The sequence below is a fragment of the Drosophila persimilis genome, unplaced genomic scaffold (assembly GCF_003286085.1).
Source record: "Drosophila persimilis strain 14011-0111.01,24,50 unplaced genomic scaffold, DperRS2 tig00000233-arrow-arrow-pilon, whole genome shotgun sequence".
Classification (NCBI taxonomy): domain Eukaryota; kingdom Metazoa; phylum Arthropoda; class Insecta; order Diptera; family Drosophilidae; genus Drosophila; species Drosophila persimilis.
The window spans coordinates 87,924-106,885 of NW_020825308.1; the positions used below are offsets into that span (position 1 = coordinate 87,924).

Sequence of the window (18,962 nt, forward strand, 5' to 3'; positions counted from 1 at the left end):
TTCTCCCTCCAATAATTGCTAGAGTTTCTCTGGAACTTGCTAGAATTCTCACTATAGTTTCTCTTTCTTTTGTAAATTTAACCTTACATTCAAAAATAATTATTTAAGCATCAGTTCAAAACGCGATAGTTATCGATAGATATCCTCGCAATGAAATGGACATATTGTTTGGGTAAAAGTACGTCTTTTGGCAGTAAAATTCCGTTAAGAAAATCAATGCACTCATACCTGCAAGCTCCATGTTAAATAAACTACATTTTAGCGCCTTTACAAAAAAAAATAGTTTTAATGTTAATTTCATCGAACGTTTACACTTCCTGCGCATGTGCAGTTATGGGTGTGTATGTGAGCGAGCATTAAATAATTGAGAGAGCAGAGTATACAGTAGCTTTTCAAAATATTCCCACACCCCTTGCAGGGATTCAGTTCTATTTATTTATCAAGTTTGGTGATCATACGACAACTTATTGAGCGACATCATATGTAGCAATAGAAAGAGTAAAAGCGGATAACATAAGTTCTCTAACGGTTAAATAATTTTTCGAACGACGAGGAAAGACTGCGAAAAGTCAAGTACGCTCAAGGCGAACACTTTTTGGCTGCACTGTGTACACATAGTAGCCACATGTGCCGCCCTTATCTTTTCGGTGGTGGTGCGATATGGGAAAATCAGACGAAGGGAGGACGGAGAGCACGAGCCGGGAACACAGACAGAATGACATACATAGGTCGGGCAACGTTACGCACACACACACACATATCAGAACATCGATATGCTGACAGAGAAAGAACCGTTCATTCGTTTTCGTGCCGTTCACAATTTGCATTAAATCGCTTTTTCATTTCTTTTTCTGTTTTATGTTTATACTTTGGGTCAACGTCAAAAGCAACAAAATGCTTTGAATATTAATCAGAAAAACTACGCCTGAAATTCAAAAAAATCACTTTACATTCTACTCGGTGAAGGCAGCAAATAGGGAGTACAGCGGCGCCGTACAGCGAACACACCATCGACGAGAGATAGAGGTATGGTATGCACATACATTGTACATATGCATGTATGCATGTACATATGTATGCAGGTTCTATAAGCAGAGTTTGCGGCGGCAGCGTAAACATTTTAACGTTGCAGTTCGACGACAGAAATCAGAAACCAGCCGCCAGCAGAGACTAGGAGTCGAGTTTTTGGCAGTGTCCTAGGAAAATTCAAATAAAGAAACAAATACGGAAATGGATGAAAATTCGCATGCACTGAGTGTGCTTGGTGGCTTGGCCATCGGCATTGTCGGCTTTCAGTTCTTCCGCACGGTCTTGCCCTGGATATACGCCAACGTGGTGGGGCCGAAGGTCTTCGGAGCCACGGTAAAACTAGCCGAAATGGGCGAATGGGCAGGTGAGTAAAAACTTTGGCGTTCGATAAGGAGGCGTTTGACGATTGCTGATAAGGAAGAGAATCCGAGCTAATATCCATTAATTGCAGTTGTTACCGGGTCAACCGATGGAATTGGCAAAGCCTATGCCAAGGAGGTATGTAAACGACCATGGATTGTGCAACCCACTGGCTCTAATCAAAGTCCATCAAACTATGACTTGACTATTGGGAAGCGCGCAAAAAATTTAGTCATAGAATTGCCATTAAGCGGGAATGACTTGGACATTGCTTGCGAAATGCAAGTGGCCGAGTGGCCGAGGGGCCGAGTGAATCTACACTTTGGAATTGATCTTCAGTCTCAACAGCCACTCAGCCCTTCCGTTCAGAGTTCCCTAATTGTGGTGACTGAACATTTTCTGCCCTCCTCTCTCAACACAGTAACATTAGTATATTATGTTCAAGTGCGGTCGGAGCGCTTTTTTGGAAACGGGGCGGATCCCGGCTGTATTTATTACCCACTTTAAACAATCGACAAGAAGATTACACAGCGGCTGACGTGCACGTGTCTCCCTAAGGGCAATAGCTGGTCAAAGCTTTCTTCACATTTACATACAGTTCGGAACAAGCCGAAGAAAATGGTTCAATGTGCGCTTCAAATTTCTGCGTACTCTATAAAGGGAGCAAGAACAATAGGAACAATGCCTAAGGGCAATAGCTGGTCAAAGCTTTCTTCACATTTACATACAGTTCGGAACAAGCCGAAGAAAATGGTTCAATGTGCGCTTCAAATTTCTGCGTACTCTATAAAGGGAGCACGAACAATAGTTGTTCCTTCTCATATCCCATATCCCCCCAATTTCTTGGCGGATGGGATGGTCTGCAGATAGAGTTGTTTCATTTCAGCAATGGTCATTTTTTCTTCCTCGCTATATTTTTCGTTCATCATTTGGGACTTTTGTGCGGCGATGCATCTGGACCTAGCCGATTGAGATCGGGGATTGCGCACGGCTTCCATGACGACAAGAGATTTTGTTTCACTAACTATTTCACTTTCAAAGAAACTTAAAACGCTTATAGAATATTTAATAAAAAATTTATATTTTGTAATTTTCAGCTGGCTCGGAAAGGTCTGAAGCTGGTACTGATTAGTCGATCGTTGAATAAACTGAACGACGTTTCCAAGGAAATAGGTACCCGCAGCTTAAGACTTCCTTTACACTGGATATCTAATCTCTGGTCGTGGCATACTTTCAGGCGATGAATTTGGCGTGGAGGTGCGCGTCATCGATGTCGATTTCACAGGCGGCACTGAGATCTATGAGAAGATACGCGAGAAAACCACTGGCCTAGACGTCGGTGTGCTGGTGAACAACGTAGGAATCAGCTACAGCCATCCCGAATACTTTCTAGACTGCTACAATGCGGATCCGGCGTTTTTGAACAACATTGTGGCAGCCAATGTACACTCGGTTACCCACATGATCGCTTTGTTCTTACCGGTCATGATAGCCAAGCGCAAGGGAGTTATCATCAATTTGTCGTCCACTGCCGGCGTCATTCCCAATCCCCTGCTGAGCGTGTACAGTGCTACCAAAGTGAGTGCGCGGTGACGAAGAATACTTAGAGTTGAACCTTACCTACTATCTCTGGTTTCATCCTTAGGCTTTTGTCAACAAGTTTAGCGATGACCTTCAGACGGAGTACAAGGATCACGGCATTCTCATCCAGAGCGTGCAGCCGGGCTTTGTGGCCACCAACATGTCCAAAATCCGCAAGGCCAGCGTGTTTGCGCCGTCCCCCGAAACTTATGTGAAGTCTGCCCTCTCTACACTCGGTATTGCCAGCCAGACCGCTGGATATCTGCCCCATGCCCTGCTCCAGCTGGTTATCCACTTTACAGAGGCTGTGTTCGGTGATCAGTTCGCCCGCAGTTTGGTTCTCAAGAACATTTTGGGCACTCGTAAGCGTGCACTTCGTCGCCTCGCCAAGGACCAGTAGATCCTATGTCGCTCTTGCCTGCAGTGCGGGCACCCAATGATAAAAGGATGCATTTAAGCGAAGTCCAGTAACGAATCTATGGGATTGAGGTGGTCGGTAGCCATAGCGAACGAAATTTGACTACATAATATTTCATCACGTGTCATACATAAAATTTTTTTGCATACAACATGAATTTTAAATACCAAAAATGTTCCCAAATTCAACCAAGTTTAACTAGTTTTTGCAGTTAAATACGATTGCTAATTATAAAACGCAATAAATAAATAATAAGTACTGTACAAATTGAACTCGAAGGGTATAAGAACATACGGGTGGGGTGCCGAGAGATCGATATCCTTAACGGCCGCCATCCAAGCGCTCGATAGTGGCATCGATAGTTTTCTAATAAATCGCTAAATGGAAGTGCTGCCCTGCGCTGTGGTAGAACCGTGACCCATACGATATATAATTATCAGAATCATAACATAAAATATATTTGCTTGTGAGTGAATGAAGTGCGTCTCCGGCATAAAACGCATTTGTCAGCGTTATCAAATTGCAGTCTCCACAGAATTTTGTTAATCTCTACAGCAGCAGCAGTGCGCAAAATCAAACAACAACAAGAGAGATGTCCGCGAATGTAATCAAAGTCTCTTGTTTTGATTTCTTGAAGCGTCAATTGGCACTATGATAAAGGGAGGTCGGCAAACGCAGTCGTTATCACATCCGTATGCCAGTAATCAGTAATCAACTTGTTGCGGGACGCGCTACTACCTGGTATTGATTTAATATAGTTTCCGAACATTGATACGATACTGAAAATCTGGCATATTCCTCGGTGCTCTGCCCCGCTCTCTGTTAGCTTTGGTGGTGGTGGTTGCGGAAGTGGGAATTGAAATTGAAGAAATTGTTGGAAACTATTTTTAATAGTGTGGCGACGGCCACTAGTCCACGCAACGGTCAAAGCCACAACAAGAGCTAAAGCCTTGGACGAGTGTGGAACGCGACCTGAGAGAGAACGCTACCATACGATACGAGACGAAAGCAGAGAGAGAGCTGTTTCAAAAATGTTAAGAACTCATCAACTATTCAGATCCGAAAAAGGGCGAGCAACAACTACAAAACAGTAGAGCACAGCGGATAACGAAAGGGGCAGTGGCAGTGGCAGTGGCAGTGACAGTGACAGCGACGGCCAAAGCGGGAACGGCCAGTTGTGGTCCGACAACGCACTGAACACCAAGCGCCAGCGGCCCACATCAACAACAATGCCGAGCACGCACGACTTCCAGCGTCGCCGCCTGCCACTGTTCCCCATCGAGCCTGAGCCGCCAGCAACGCCCACACAGCGGCTCACGCTCGTGGCAACCCGGTGAGTGTGGGTTAGTGGTGCGGTGAGGGGCAGGGTGAATGGGTTCGTGCATCCTTGGCGTGTACGTGTCCCATATTACCTGGACTTTGGTTTTTTCCTGTTCCTCGATACATCTGAATGGGTGGCATGTCGATATGTGGGCGGCTGTCATGTTTATTAATAGTTTAATAATAGATATATTGATGTGATTCTGATTCCTTTCGCCGCAGCCTGCTACGTGCATTGCAATTAAACTGGAGGATTATTGTTTCCGGCATCACGCTGACGCTCTTGGCCGTCATCTGGTATTATCCCACGTTCTTCTTGTTCTTTGCCTTCGTCGTCTACTCCCTCGTTTTGGTCTTTTTGGGTAAGGTCACAGTGACAATGGACGCCATGAACGGTACCATTTGGCATCCCATCCCACCTATTCAAGGCAGATGGATGACTCATTGCTCATCGGTTATCGGCTGGCGACCATTTTTAATGGTTTTTCCGCACCCCACCCCACCCCACCCAAGACAAAGCGTTAATTAAAAGACCAAATATCTAATGACGATCCGATTGACTTATCTTTTTCCTAGCTGTTGCCGGCACCGTCTACGTACATTATATATTTACCACCAACGAGCCGTCCAGGCCCAGTCGATTGCCCTCCAAACTTCTCTACAATGCCACAAAGTAAGTGCGGACTTTAACCTTAACCTCGGGCCCCCTTCTGATCCGATTCGATCTGATCCTTATCCGTTCCGTTTTTCATTCCCGCTTCTTGATCCTTGCAGAAGCACCATTTTCGATCTGCCAAAGCCCATCAAGAATCCATCGAACTTACCTCTGATCTTTGGAAAAACAGTCGATCTGCAGCTACAGCAGATAATTGAATATGTCCTGCGCGACTTTATGCTGCCCTGGCTGGGGTAAGTAGCCTCCAGAGTGGCCTTCCCTCCCCCATCCTCTAATGAACTCCAATGCACTATTAGCTATGTGGTCACGAATCCGAAGCTTATCAACGACGTGGTGCGAGAGGATCTGTGGAATGCCATACAGAAGATCCATGAGCGCGCCAGCAAAATGGATCCGGCAAAGATCATAGCCGTGGATATGGTGAATCGCGTCACCGTTCACCTGGAAAAGATACGCATTGCCGAGGCCCGAGCGTGAGTTACCATCGATTATCATGGGATCGTTTCACTCAACACTCTTTTCGCACAGGGCCGAGACGAACACGGCGCCAGTCTTCAGCAAAAACTCTTACCTGTCCGATGAGGTGAAGGAAATGGAGTTTCTGCGCAAGCTGTGTGAGATCATGGTGATCTTGCTGTTGCCACGCGGCTACTCCCTCCCTCCGCTCAAGATGCTACTTAGCGAAATCTTATCCTACAAGAGTAAGTTCTTCACCAGAAGAACGTTCAAATATTCCTTTTTAGAGTTGTGGTAACATCCAGAAGGAAGCGTTTCCGACCCCATAAAACATAGATATTCTTCATAAGAATCAATAGCCGAGTCGATTGAGCCATGTCTGTCTGCCCGCCTGTCCCTCTGGATTAGCGCCTAGATCTCAGAGAGTATAAGAGCTAGAGCAACCAAATTTCGTATCCTGACTACTATGATATCACAACACAAAGGACGAAAATCATAGAAAATGACCATAGCTACCAGATCTCCGAATCTCAACCAGATCGGATAATTATTGTACCCCTTCCACGAGCTCGTTCTCTCTCTCTCTCTCTCTCTATCTCTCTCTCTATCTCTCTCTCTCTCTCTCTCTTTCGTGCATTGTGCACACCGTGTCGAAGGGAAGCGAGATATAACGACTGTTGTTGGTTTGAGAAATAAGATGTGGATGGGATAAACGAGAAACGAAGAATGGACATTGGCACATAACTAGGCAGAGGAGAAGCATTCGGCTTACGAATAATTACTAATAGAATATATTGTACATACATATATACTGTCCGAGAGCCTGGTGTAAAAGAAAAGTTACCACACTTGCCGTTTCTTATAGTTTTATACCTTCTCTGGATTTTAGTCTTCTTTCCCATGATCAACATGCTCACCGCACCCGACTACATAAACCAGAAGGTGGTGCAGAACATCGAAACGCGGCTGGCGGCGGCGGCGATGAACAAGCGGAGCTATGAGTATGCGGCCAGCTTTGAGGACTTCCTGAAGATCATCAACAGCTCGGGAAACCTGGAGGAGCTCTCTCTCATCCGCAAGAGCATCGTGAACGACCTGATGCATGCCACAACCATGCAGAACTTACAACGTGCCAAAGGCCTCGATCCGGACCATGAGGACCATTCCCTATCCAAGTCCGAGCTGACGGCGGCCGTGCGGCTTAAGCGATATGTCCGCCAGCTGACCATGGCCAAGGCCGAGTGCGAGAAGAATTTGGCGAAATTCGGCTGGAACGGCAACTACTCTAGCGACATTGTAAGTGGCCCAGGATAACTGAATTTACATATTTCTTATGTCTCATGTCTTGTCAAGGATCTGACGCTAGAGGAAATATTGAACACGGCCGTCGGCCGACGGTACTTCACCCTGTTCCTGGAGCCGCTGAAGGCTAGTGCCCTGGTGGGATTCTACCTCGCCGTGGAGGAGATCAAGCACGCACACAAGAGTGCCACCCATCAACTGGGCACAGAGATCTTCTACACGTACATCCGTGTACCGAAGCCGGAGATCCAGATCGACAAGCACGAGCGCAAGCTGATAGAGACCTTTCTGTTGGGGGATGCCGATCCCGACATCTTCTATGACATCCAGCGCAACATCCTGCGCACCCTCGAGGAAAAGTACTATCCACCATTTGTGCTCAGCGGTCAGTACCGACAGCTGAAGGAGGCGCTGGACTCGAACGAATTTACCGATCCCACCTTGATGCTGTGCCCCGCCATCGGGGATGTATCCGAGACACAGGACGAGCACCCCAGAGCCGCAGATGGTCTCAATGGCAGGGCCATTGATGTGGCCGCCCACACGTCGTATGCACGGCGGAAGCTGGAACAGATACAGGAGCGCATTGACAAGAAAAATCAGGCCCTGGACGCCCTTAAGTATTCGGTCAAGCCGGAGTCCAAGGTCTTATCCATACTCGAGAAGGAAATGGAGTGGCTGAAAAGCGAGAAGCGTCAAACGGAGGCACATCTCCGGCGAACAGACGCTTGGACCGAGCACCTGGGCAAGTGGAAGGCCACCATACAGAGTGTGGAAGTGAGTGGACTGTGGACTCTGACTGATAGTCTCAAATCATAATCCTTCTCGTCCTCGCCACAGGTCTCCGATGAAAAAGAGTCGCTGCAGTTTATGATACTTGTCCATGTGGACGAGGACATCAACGCTCCCCCGCAGGCGTTGCCAAAGAATGGGGACAGCAGCAACGCCAAGCCGGCCAAACGGCCCTCGGGAATCTCCAGCGGCTGGGTAGTCATGCGATCCCTCAACCAAGTCCATGTAGGCGGGGGGCCCCGCCCCGAAGTGATTGTCATTTACACTAGTGGCTGACTCTTTCCACATCTCTTCCCCTACAGGAGCTGCAACGAAAACTTCGACACGTTAGCTCGAATCTAAAGACGCTCGACTTACCCACCAACTTCAAGTTCTTCTTCCTGAAGACGGACCGGCATGGCCAGGAAAAGGCCAAGGGACAAATCCAAAAGTTTCTTAACGTGAGATTGATATATTCTTTGATCTACTACTGGAAAAGTCATAATCGCATATTTCTTGAAACAGTTCATACTCGAGGACGATCACCTAAATGGCAGCGAGGCTATCTACACGTTCCTCAGTCCCAGCTCAGACCACCTGAAACAGTCGCTGCCCTCGCCCAAAAAGTCAAAGTTCTCGCTATCCACGCTGTTTAAGAGCGACGCTGCAAAGGCTCACGACTCCAGCAAAGCGACAGATCCCTTCTGGGGCCTGCAACGCGACGACGAGGACATCTCGACGTACCTGGACGGAGAGTCCGGCATCGATGCCAGTCGACTGATGGCTGACATAGACAGCAAGGACTCTATAGCAGAGCCCCTCTATGCTCTTATGGGCGAGATATTCGACATGGGCGGCGTCTTCAAATGGCTGCGCAAGAGCATCATCTCCTTCGTGCAGATTACGTACGGCCGGACGATTAATCGACAGATCCGCGAATCGGTCACGTATCTCTTTGAGGAGTCCATGCTGCACAACTACTTCTCTGTCATACTGAAATCTTTTTGGCCAGGCGGTGTACTGGCCTCTGCCTACCCTTCGCGCTCCGACGACATGCGCGAGATGACCAGCACAGCGGCCAAGGCTCTGCTCACCGATCACATACCCGAGGTACTCTGCAATCTGGTGGGGGCCCAGGCGGCCAAGCGAGGCGTCCTCAAGGTCTTCGAGGCCCTCCAGAACCCCGCTTACAACAAGCAGCTCTTCTATGTAAGTGATTTAATGCATTGTCGGAATTGTGGGTCACCAGTAACCTGCCGTTCTTTCAGGAACTACTGGAGATACTCATGATTGAGTTCTTCCCCGAAATACGACAGCTTCGAGTGAACAATACCTCCACCAATGGCACCAAGTTGAACACAGCTACCGCGGGGGCTGCAGCTGCCTCGGCTGCAGCAGCTCTGGCAGCCGCCACGGCAGCCGCCACCCTGCCCCTGAACCATGGCAGTGCCAGTGGCAGTGGCAGTGGCGGCGGACTGACCACCGCCTCTCAAAACCATCACCAGCAAGTGTCATCGTCATCATCGATGTCGTTGTCCACGTCGTCTGCCTCGAGCAGCACAGGAGGTTCGCACTCACATCTGCAGTCCCATTATCACCACGGATCCCATCATCATCAGCCTCACCAGTCTCACCAGCAGCAGGGGCATTCGGCACACTCAGGCAGCTCCAAGTAGACGGCATACTCGTATTGTTTTTATTATTTTTAGTTTTGTTTTCGTTTTCATATTTATGTTTTTACCAACTCATTAGGTGCTAAGATTTTCATGATATTACTTGAATGCTCGCTACTCTTTCTACTTGGTGAAATAGATGCAGGCGTGTAGCTGAATGCGGAATGCGGAATGAGGAATGAGGTTGTATCCCAGTAACTCCATCAATCAGATCAGCATTGCAACTTATTTCCAGCCCCCGAATTCCATTGATTTTAATTTGTTGTCTCAGTCTGTTGTTGATTTTGATTTGCTAGCGTTATTCGTTGGTTATGTGTATAGTATGTCTGTCTGTACATATGTACATACAATTTATGTAGGTCAGTATTAAGCGTTGTACCAAATCGTTGTTTATAGTTAAATGAGGCACTCACCATGATCGATTATGCATTGTTTTCCCGAGCCCCAGCTTGTACGCGTGAGCAACCCACTTGTGGAGTACATTTTAAAACTATACGACAGTTGTCGGCTAGCAAATAGAAATATTTGTTTTGTATTAACTGACCAACTACCAACTACTATCTAATAACTGATTCATCTGGCTTTAATTCTATTACTTAATCCGTAGGGGCCGGTATTCGATAACAATGCTTACGATAAAAGATGCACACCGTCTTATAGATCCGACCATGGTCGAACTGTAGTCATTGCCCACTAACCCACTTAACCCGAACCCGTAGATCGTGGGTAGATCCCACTTCATTCCCTCCCCTCCCATGCTCTTTCAACGTAAAGACACGCGTACGCGTACGTACGAGAATGCGTATATTTATGTATGTATTGTAGTTGTACAATTTTATGTGGAAACGTGAAATAAAACTCGGTATTTATTGAGAATCCCATTCTGGATAATCTCTACTCCTTGGTACTAGAACACGGCAATTTTTTCCACCAGTTTGTTCAGCGCTATTTCTTGCATGTCTACCACAATCGCGGAAAGATTCTTGCGCATGCCTGCTGGTTTCCTTATGAGCAGCTTAACTTCAAAATACTTTAGCAGAAAGCGCCACTTGAGTCCGGTCTTCTCACGCTCTGAAAGCCGCTGAAAGTCATCCGTTTTGATGCCCATCACACGCTCGGCCACGTGTCCGCTCAGACGGCTCTCGATCAACGTCCCCGTCTGATCAGACAACTCAATATTGATGTTGATGAAGCTCGAGTGTCTTGGCTCATTGGATTCCAGCGAGAACACTAATTGACAAGCTTCACTGGTGCAGTCGTTTTGATTTCGTGGAATAAGACGTTGGCATGTTGTGCTAAAAATTCAGCAATTAAATAGACATATAAAAAGAAAGAAAAACACGTGGGGTCAGACTCCTCCTGAGACTGGAAATGCCACTTGCCACTTCTTGCTGGTGTTCATGGAAAATCCGTCAATGTCGAACTTGGTGACCATACAGTAGAGCACGGCCGTAAACCGATCGTTGGCTGGATTGCAAAGTTCACCCTCGGCACGAGAGTAAATCTGTTTTGTTGTCATCTGGCTTTGGATTTCGCAGGCTGTCGACGACAAAATTGAGAGCCGATTATAAACGAATGCCACATCCGCTAAGTGCGGATGATATTCACCTGTCGGAAGGTCCTGCAAATCTGTTAGGACTGACTGTTCAAAGTTCTTAAGCGGCACAGTGGCGACAAACGAGAGTAGCGCATCACAGTCTCCGCCGGCGGCCTGCGGATTCTCATAGATAAGCGTACAGGCGGCGTGGTTGAGCACTGGACAGCGATAGTAGTCCGAATAGGAGATACGCACATCGATCAAGTGCAGGACGGTTCTTCGCGGCTCCCAGTACTGGGCGCGGCGTATCCACTCCGCTTGCCACAGGGATAGCAACATGCCATCTGGATAGCTGGCATCGATCACGATCAGTTCGAGGCACTGGAGTAGTCCGTTGTCCTTCCCATGGCTTGGGGTAAGCTTGCGCTTCAGCTCGCGCAACGGACGAACCGCGGCAACAACCACAAGTAGGTCCACATATGCATTGATAAGCCTTTCCTGAAGCCCAATGCCACTGACAACCTCGACCAGATTAAGGGCAGAGCCAAGGGGCTTGTGCGGCTTGTGGATGAGCTGCTGCAGGGCCTTTACGGCGGTGTCGTTGGTGTCGTGTCGCACAATATGACCAGAGCCTTCGTTGACCGTTAGTGCGCACGAGAGGGTAGCTCGGGGCTGATAGCGAGGCTCGTGAGGCATAGAAAGCGACATCACCTTTGCGCCGACGATGTCCACCGCGTCGCCAATGTGCAGCATAGCGTCATACTCATCCACGCATGACTTCTGACCCCAGCACGTGCAATTGGTAATGTGGCTGATGGAGTCGCGTACCGTTAGCGTGATGACGCCACGCTCGTTGCCACTGAGCTTGTCCAAGAACAAGTTAGGCGACGATTTCGATATAATCAGAACAACCGTCGAAAAGTTAGTCATGGTAGGCTGCATTTCAGCCAGTGGCAAGATTTTTCTCTTTTGCGTAGAATTCGACATTTTTTCGTTCAGAAGAGTTGAGATCTGGGAAAGCCGTTACTGCAACAAAATATAGGAGGAGCATTGTTGTATCGATAGATGTTCAAAACTGTATCCGATGTGATTGAGATGGTAGCCGATAGGTGTGACGTTTCCCATCTCCAATTAGGCGAAACACTCCTATACCCCTGGGTTAACGATTGTCACTTTTCTTGTTCGATGTGAAAAGCAATAAGTGAATGACATAGCTATCTCAAACCCACCCACCAAAACATTAAAAAACCTACAAGCCACGCAAGGCACTCTACAAGCAGAGCCAGACGCAAGAGAGCAGCAGCTACAAGTTTCGCAAACTGCACAGTGAGAGAGCGCTGAAATAGCGAAATAGAAATAGATAAATATGGTCAAGCTGTTTGCATTGAGCGTCTTCTTCAAAGGTGCCAGCGAAGCGCGTATACTGAAGACAGCATCCGACTTGCAGTCCTTCTCGTTTTTCCAACGTAGCACCGTCAATGAGTTTATGACGTGAGTAATTCATATTGGACCATTGTGCCCTCGCCACAGCGACGGCGCAATGTCCATCCCCCTCATATGACCAGCGCTTACGCACTAACATTTCTTCTCGTTTGGGTCACGGCAGCTTCGCATCGAAAACGATTGTGGAACGCACACAGCCAGCGCTTAGGCAATCTGTTAAGCAGGATGCCTACATGTGTCACGTCTATGTTCGGGCCGATAATCTGGCGGGAGTGCTCATTGCCGATCATGAGTATCCGCACCGAGTTGCTCACACACTTATTACAAAGATACTCGACGACTTCACGGCGAAAGTGTCCGCCGACCAGTGGCCCAACGGTACGGAGGCCACCATAGCCTTTGACCTACTGCCAGCATTTTTGTCGAAATATCAGAACCCCGTAGAGGCCGATCCGCTCACGAAAATGCAGAATGACTTGGACGAGACAACGATAATATTGAAGAACACAATTGAGGCTGTGCTGGAGCGGGGCGAGAAGCTGGATGACATGGTCAACAAATCGGAAAAGTTGTCCATACAGAGCAAGGCCTTCTATAAGACAGCGAAAAAGACAAATTCGTGCTGCAGCTTCACCTAAGCTCCCCACAAAATCTCATTCCCCCTCGGACTAGCACAGAATCAGGAACACCAAGAAAAAAGGATCACTTAAAAGAGAACACCAGCAAAAACAACCAATTAAATATATTACTGAAAGTGGAGGAGTTTGTATGGTTTTTATAAAATAATTAGTTAATTTGATATATATATATATGTGTATGAGTGTACTACCTGCTACTATATACTATATACTATATGAATACGAAATCGGCCTGGCAGCCATGGTCCCCCACTACCGCCCCCTTCCCCTTCCCCACTCTAATAAACATATGTATGTACGTATAATCGTATGCCAACTTTGGCATCCATTGTCTTGGTATTGTCTGTATGTGTATGTGTATGTCTACATATGTTTATGCTATGAATATACAAATTCTATGATGTTAATTCTACCAATATAAATAATGATCTAAACCTATAATGCTGTGTTCTGCGTGTACTTCGATGCCCAACGATCTAACGCCCACCAATGACCTTTCGTCGGCAAAGTCTACAATTATTCTACAATCTTTGGTTCAATAGATAATAGTCTGTTTCATTCCCTGCCCTGCCTGATGCTTCGCGACGATTAAGTTGTGCTAACGCAAGCGTCGGGCATTTCAATAAAGTCAATTCGAGCGCGTTTCCTTTATCCTGTGATTCGAATTCCCACTACGGTCACCTCCTGTTTCCATAACTAATTTTCGAGAGAGAACATTTCGACTCAATAGTGTCTACAGATCATCCATACTTTGGGACACTCCCAGGTGGAGGGAACAGATGTGTGATTGCCTGATATTCCAGAGCTCGACTACTCCTTTGAGTTTCAAGCAATTTACATGCATGCAGTCAATATGAGCGCCAAGCGGAAACAATTGCAGTTGCAATCGTTCGACTCTTGGACTCTTATCAAATCACGGACCAATTTTATTGAAGCCGATACCTCTGTTCCGTCATCATGGGCGTTAACCTTTCCAAGTGCGAATACGGATACACGGCAAACGGAAAGGCCTGAACTGAGTGTGTCTTATTCGGCAATACACAAAGCTTTTCCCACCCACAATTCTTGAAACGAACACCAAAAACCATCTTAATAAAAGTAGTATTCAACAATTTTAATTATTTTCAGACAAAACTGAAACCAGGGCGTGGCGCAATTTGACATTTTTGTGGATTTAATCTAATGCTCGTACGCTACGTTCGTGTATTTAAATTTCTAAGCCCACAATACAATACATAGTACATCTGAATGCTATATGTACATACTTATAGCTATGTGGTCTATTTCCACATGAAATTCCAGTGATTATCGGTCTCCAGATTCGTTTTTTCATGCGTGAGAGCCAGGGGTTGTGTTATTAAGCGTAAAACTGATATTCACCTGACAAAATTAAACGTCTGAGCAGGCTCAATGTCTTAGACTGCCTGCACTTTTCCGTGTGATTCCATGTTTTTGGTACTTTCGAGTGGGTCGCATAGGGAAGATTAACACTTGCCTCAACACAGAACTACTTAAAGTACGAAACAATTCGAGGAGAACCCAGAAGGGAGTTGGAATGAAGAGCATGCCACGCGACGGACATCTCGAACGGGATTTTATAAACAAGTAACATGTAAAACAGAGAAACGTACATAAATGCCGGACGGAACCTTCTCGTAGGCGTTCCAACAAAGTACCAACAAGTAAAATAAATACATTAACCCTATGAATATAGATAAATATCGACATTTTACTGAATAACTATGCTGCTGGTAGGTCGGCTTTCGATCCCGCTCCAGCTCCTTCGTTTCTATTGGCCAGGGAATCAGCACCGTCGCTTTCGATAAAGAGACGCATAAATTGACTGCAACGGACTTTGTAGTCCGGCCAGGCCTTGCACTCGCTGCTCCGCAGAAGAATACGACCAAAGGTGACAGCTGCGCAGAGGAAATTAACGATCAATAAGATTTTCAGAAGCTCTGAATAAGATAATCAAAGACGCACCGACTTGATGCAGCTCGTAGTACTGGCACTCGATGCCCTCGCGCAAGAACATGCACAAGTGCATGAATACATTGCGTTTCGGTGGACTGAGCAGGGCTATGTAGTCCATGGCCTTCGACTTGCTATTGCACGCCAGCAGATCTTCGACAAATGGCTCAAGCAGCGCCTGCTCGGGCAGGTCCAGCAGGAGCAGCAACGCCTGTGCAGCGCTCTGTGGAGTTCCAGCTGGAGTCGCAGAAAATCAGGTGTCAGTCAGGTGTAGATATGTGGTTTTAGCACAACTTACGAAACTCTTCGTCGGACCACGTGTCGAGCCAGTCGCGCACCACATTGAAGTGTGCGTTCACAGATTTCCGCGGCTCGAAAGTGTGGAATCCGCCCTCAAGCTTGGATCCCTGCTTGTGCAAGTAGTCGATGAGCAGAAAGAACTCGCGTGGCATCGTCACACAATATTCCTGTGAGTCATCATTCATCTGCATGCCCATAGAATAAGTTAACTCAATGCCTTGGCGTCACGTTTGGCAACTAAGGACTAAGGACTCACCAGGTGCTTGATCTGCTCCTGTGAGTATTCACTAAGCGGGCGATCAGTGCGACACATCGTTTCCATTGAGAGGCCAAAGCAGCTGGGCTGGTAATCACCCGTGACTGTGATGAAGATGTCGCGTCCGTTCTCCACGTGCAGGATGAGGATGTCGAAGTTGTCGCTGGTGCGGATCTTTTTGAGTAGACCCCTGATCGTGTGCACGTCTGCGACCATCTTAATACGTATGCTGCGCGCCGAGTCGATCATCAGGCTGTCCTTTCGTGGATCCACCTGCAGCCACTTCTCGCATATGTCGTGGATGTCCTTCTCCTTGAAGCTGAAGTCGACCGGCAGCGGGCAGCTGTTGTACACGTTAAAGTCCTGCATGCACGGCTCGTTGAAGCGCACCCGTCCGAAGTCGATAACAGTCTTCTCTACGCTGATCTGTGGCTGGTTGTCGTTCTCGCGCTTGTCCACCGCCTTCAGTACCTCCTCTTGCACGCGCTTGTACTTGACTTCGTCGCGAGTTTTGATCTTGACCCGGAACACGGCGTAGACGGGTTTGTGGTCGCTCTGTCGTATATCCATAATGCTGTTGTAGGCCAGCTGCTCGATGCGCGTGCCCTTCCACAGCACTCGGTCGCAGTATGCGGGCGCTCGCTGCTTTTCGCTGCTGTCATAATTGTCAGTTCCCGGGTCGTACTTGTACGTGGGCCGAAACTTGATCTCGCCCTCCGTGTAGCCCTCGAAGCACTTGCCTTTGCGCATCTCCTGGCGCAGCTGGTCGTATTGTAGGAGCAGCTCGTACGTCTGGGCATCCGTCAGCGGCCCGGGTCGTTGCTGCCCGGGCGGCTCCTGTATGCGATAGTTCAAGTCCCCCAGCCAGAAGATGTGGCTGCAAGGTGGACAAAAAAGTAACTCAAGTGTAAGTTTCATTGTACTCGTACTCGGAGCTTACTCATGATCGCTGATGGTGCGACCATCGTCGAATCGGAGCCCGTCCACTATTGCATTGTAGTCCTGGTTGCGCTCCTCCACATAGCCCATGTGGGCGGCCAGATGGGAGTTAACAAAGCAAATGTGTCCCTCGTTCAACTGCAAACTGATGGCCACTCCGCCCTTATTGCCCAGCGTGTTTAGAACGCCACGTGCCACGGACTTAAAGCGGCAGCGCAGGATGTGCTGGCGCAACTGCTTGCGTACGATCACCGTCAGCATGATGCCCACCAGACGGTGGTACTGCAGGATCTCGTACTCAACATCTGGATGGACACTCTGCACCATTTTTTCGCTGAAAATGCGAGACATGCAAGAAATGAGTATGTGCGAGCTTTCAGTGGGAAGTGGGTCTTGCGCTTACTTCCACTGGGCTACACTGGCCTGGACCTGGGTGGAGTTAAGCATGGCCTTGGCAGGAGTGTCCAGCTCCTGCAAGCCAATGGCATAGATGTCAGGAGCCCGCTCGCTGCATCCCAACCAGGACCGCAGACCGTCAGGGCTGTCGCAGCAAGGTTTGTTGTTCACGTTCCAAGTGGCGCAATAGATTCTACAACAAAAGGGCATATATATTAGTGGGTGTTGGGTGGGACAGAGTCTGCTCACATAATATCCTTGTAGACAATGTACTCGCTCTCGCGCTTCTTCAGCTCCTGCTTGACCTCGCCGATTTGGCGGTAGTCGTTCAGCCATCTGAAGTTGAGAACCGTTTCGGGATCGCTTCGGGCCATGGAACTCTTGCAGGAAATGATCTTGGCCACGAACTCTTCATAGCTGGCGCTCTCACTTGGATAGAAATAGTACTTGATGGGTCCATCCTCGGCCGTGGACAGGTCAAATTGGTAAGCCGTGATCGATCCCTTGCAATCTATGGGCAACACCTAGACTTATGTATACATCAATAAATTGTAGGAGCCTCCATCTCACCTTGCCGCAGCTGGAAACTCTCATCAATGGCAAACACTTTGTTGACGATCAACTCATTTACAGATGTAAGCGGCGTGCGCACGAACGAAAACGAGATGATGGCAAACGTCCCGCCGGACTCCGAAGAAACCAGCGCCAGTAGTCGATTGGCGTCTTCGGGTCCCTTGATCTGATAAGCCTCAAATAGCTGGAACATAAAAAACCAAAAAGTGTTATCTTTGGGAGAGAAGACCGGCCATATATGTACGTATGCTCGGAGCTGTCTTTCGTCACTGCCTGTGTAGCGACCACGTAAGCTCCGTGCCGTACAGCCGATAATTATTCATCGTCGCTGGAGACATTGTTTGTTTTGGCTTTTTCTTGTGTTTTTTTTGTTGGTTATGTTGGGTTGGGTCGCGTTGGCTTACATAGAGTATTATTTCGTCTTCCTTGAAACGCTCCCTGACTATTTCCAGGTTCGACTTGACCCCTGTCAGTCCATTCGGGACGTGGTCGCCCACACTTTCCATTGCCAGGAATATTGATTGATTGATACTTTGGTTGGCTTCCCTCGTTCCCTCGTTCCTTGTGTTTGTGATGTCGGTCCGAGTCTAGGTGGCTCCGGCGTTTTTGTTCGTTGTTTTTAATCTCGCAATGCAGAAAAATACTTGGCTTCTGTGATGTGCTGTGGCAACTGCTTCGATATGGATAGTTGTTTGCTTTTCTATTTTTAGTTGGCGCGCCAGTCAGCCGCGGCAGCGAAAAGTGACATTAATGACGAGCGTATGGGATTGGAATTCCGATGCGAAATGGGCGTTTCTTTCGATTGCGAGGGCGAACTTGAGGGCTCGGGCTCTGGTCTGACCCTGCTCTTGGTTGAAACCGTAGCCGTTTGTTTGTTTCTGCTTCGGTTTATCGTTGTTGTTGCTGTTGTCTCGGGGTTCTCATTTTCCGTCAAGGCGGGCGTATCACAGACGCTGGACGCTGTCTCTCACACATATGAACACAGGCAGCCACTTATTCATCGGCGATGACGATAATTACGTTTAAATTTCAGGTTTCGATTCTGAATTGTTCATAACCGTGATTGAATGGATTGCATCCATTACATAGTTCACATCTCACACGAAAACTGTCACACGCGTGAATAACTGCTCAAAAAACATGTCATTACTGTGGCTTTATAGTATTCTTTCGTGGGACCGAGACCTGCTCAGTGGAAGTTGTTACGACCCGCCTCTTTACCACCCTGGCCTATCGTTCCCAGCTATCTCACGGGGAAGTCAGGGTTGTTTCCGACCCGATAGACCAGCGGACGGATGAACAAAAACAAAAAAACCAAACCAA

At 47.8% G+C, this 18,962-nt stretch overlaps 5 protein-coding genes across 5 annotated transcripts; 3 read left to right on the top strand and 2 right to left on the bottom strand.

The window, feature by feature from the left end:
* Positions 1–923: 923 nt before the first annotated feature.
* LOC6600780 (very-long-chain 3-oxoacyl-CoA reductase) lies at positions 924–3,576 on the top strand. The gene is made up of 6 exons (XM_002025812.2): positions 924–1,026; positions 1,133–1,393; positions 1,481–1,527; positions 2,487–2,562; positions 2,627–2,967; positions 3,035–3,576. The coding sequence occupies exons 2-6, from the start codon at positions 1,231–1,233 to the stop codon at positions 3,368–3,370; spliced, it is 963 nt and encodes a 320-aa protein (XP_002025848.1). The 5' UTR covers positions 924–1,026; positions 1,133–1,230; the 3' UTR covers positions 3,371–3,576.
* A 312-nt stretch (positions 3,577–3,888) lies between these two features.
* On the top strand, positions 3,889–10,462 carry LOC6600781 (sorting nexin-25). Its single transcript, XM_026989344.1, has 12 exons — positions 3,889–4,721; positions 4,931–5,070; positions 5,285–5,381; positions 5,483–5,617; positions 5,681–5,857; positions 5,913–6,085; positions 6,730–7,136; positions 7,194–7,919; positions 7,983–8,159; positions 8,237–8,374; positions 8,439–9,122; positions 9,182–10,462. The coding sequence occupies exons 1-12, from the start codon at positions 4,618–4,620 to the stop codon at positions 9,587–9,589; spliced, it is 3,366 nt and encodes a 1,121-aa protein (XP_026845145.1). The 5' UTR covers positions 3,889–4,617; the 3' UTR covers positions 9,590–10,462.
* Positions 10,463–10,479: 17 nt separating this feature from the next.
* On the bottom strand, positions 10,480–12,163 carry LOC6600686 (protein hold'em). Its single transcript, XM_026989346.1, has 3 exons — positions 11,195–12,163; positions 10,969–11,125; positions 10,480–10,881 (listed from the first exon to the last, which is right to left on the bottom strand). The coding sequence occupies exons 1-3, from the start codon at positions 12,108–12,110 to the stop codon at positions 10,494–10,496; spliced, it is 1,461 nt and encodes a 486-aa protein (XP_026845147.1). The 5' UTR covers positions 12,111–12,163; the 3' UTR covers positions 10,480–10,493.
* Positions 12,164–12,284: 121 nt separating this feature from the next.
* LOC6600687 (synaptobrevin homolog YKT6) lies at positions 12,285–13,611 on the top strand. Its single transcript, XM_002025815.2, has 2 exons — positions 12,285–12,614; positions 12,730–13,611. The coding sequence occupies exons 1-2, from the start codon at positions 12,490–12,492 to the stop codon at positions 13,202–13,204; spliced, it is 600 nt and encodes a 199-aa protein (XP_002025851.1). The 5' UTR covers positions 12,285–12,489; the 3' UTR covers positions 13,205–13,611.
* Positions 13,612–14,291: 680 nt separating this feature from the next.
* Positions 14,292–18,839, bottom strand: LOC6600688 (type II inositol 1,4,5-trisphosphate 5-phosphatase). Its single transcript, XM_002025816.2, has 9 exons — positions 18,044–18,839; positions 17,637–17,823; positions 17,316–17,577; positions 17,074–17,259; positions 16,672–17,004; positions 15,732–16,608; positions 15,474–15,660; positions 15,188–15,412; positions 14,292–15,120 (listed from the first exon to the last, which is right to left on the bottom strand). Exons 1-9 carry the CDS (start codon positions 18,143–18,145, stop codon positions 14,945–14,947), a joined length of 2,535 nt encoding a protein of 844 aa, XP_002025852.2. The 5' UTR covers positions 18,146–18,839; the 3' UTR covers positions 14,292–14,944.
* Between the last annotated feature and the right edge of the window lie 123 nt (positions 18,840–18,962).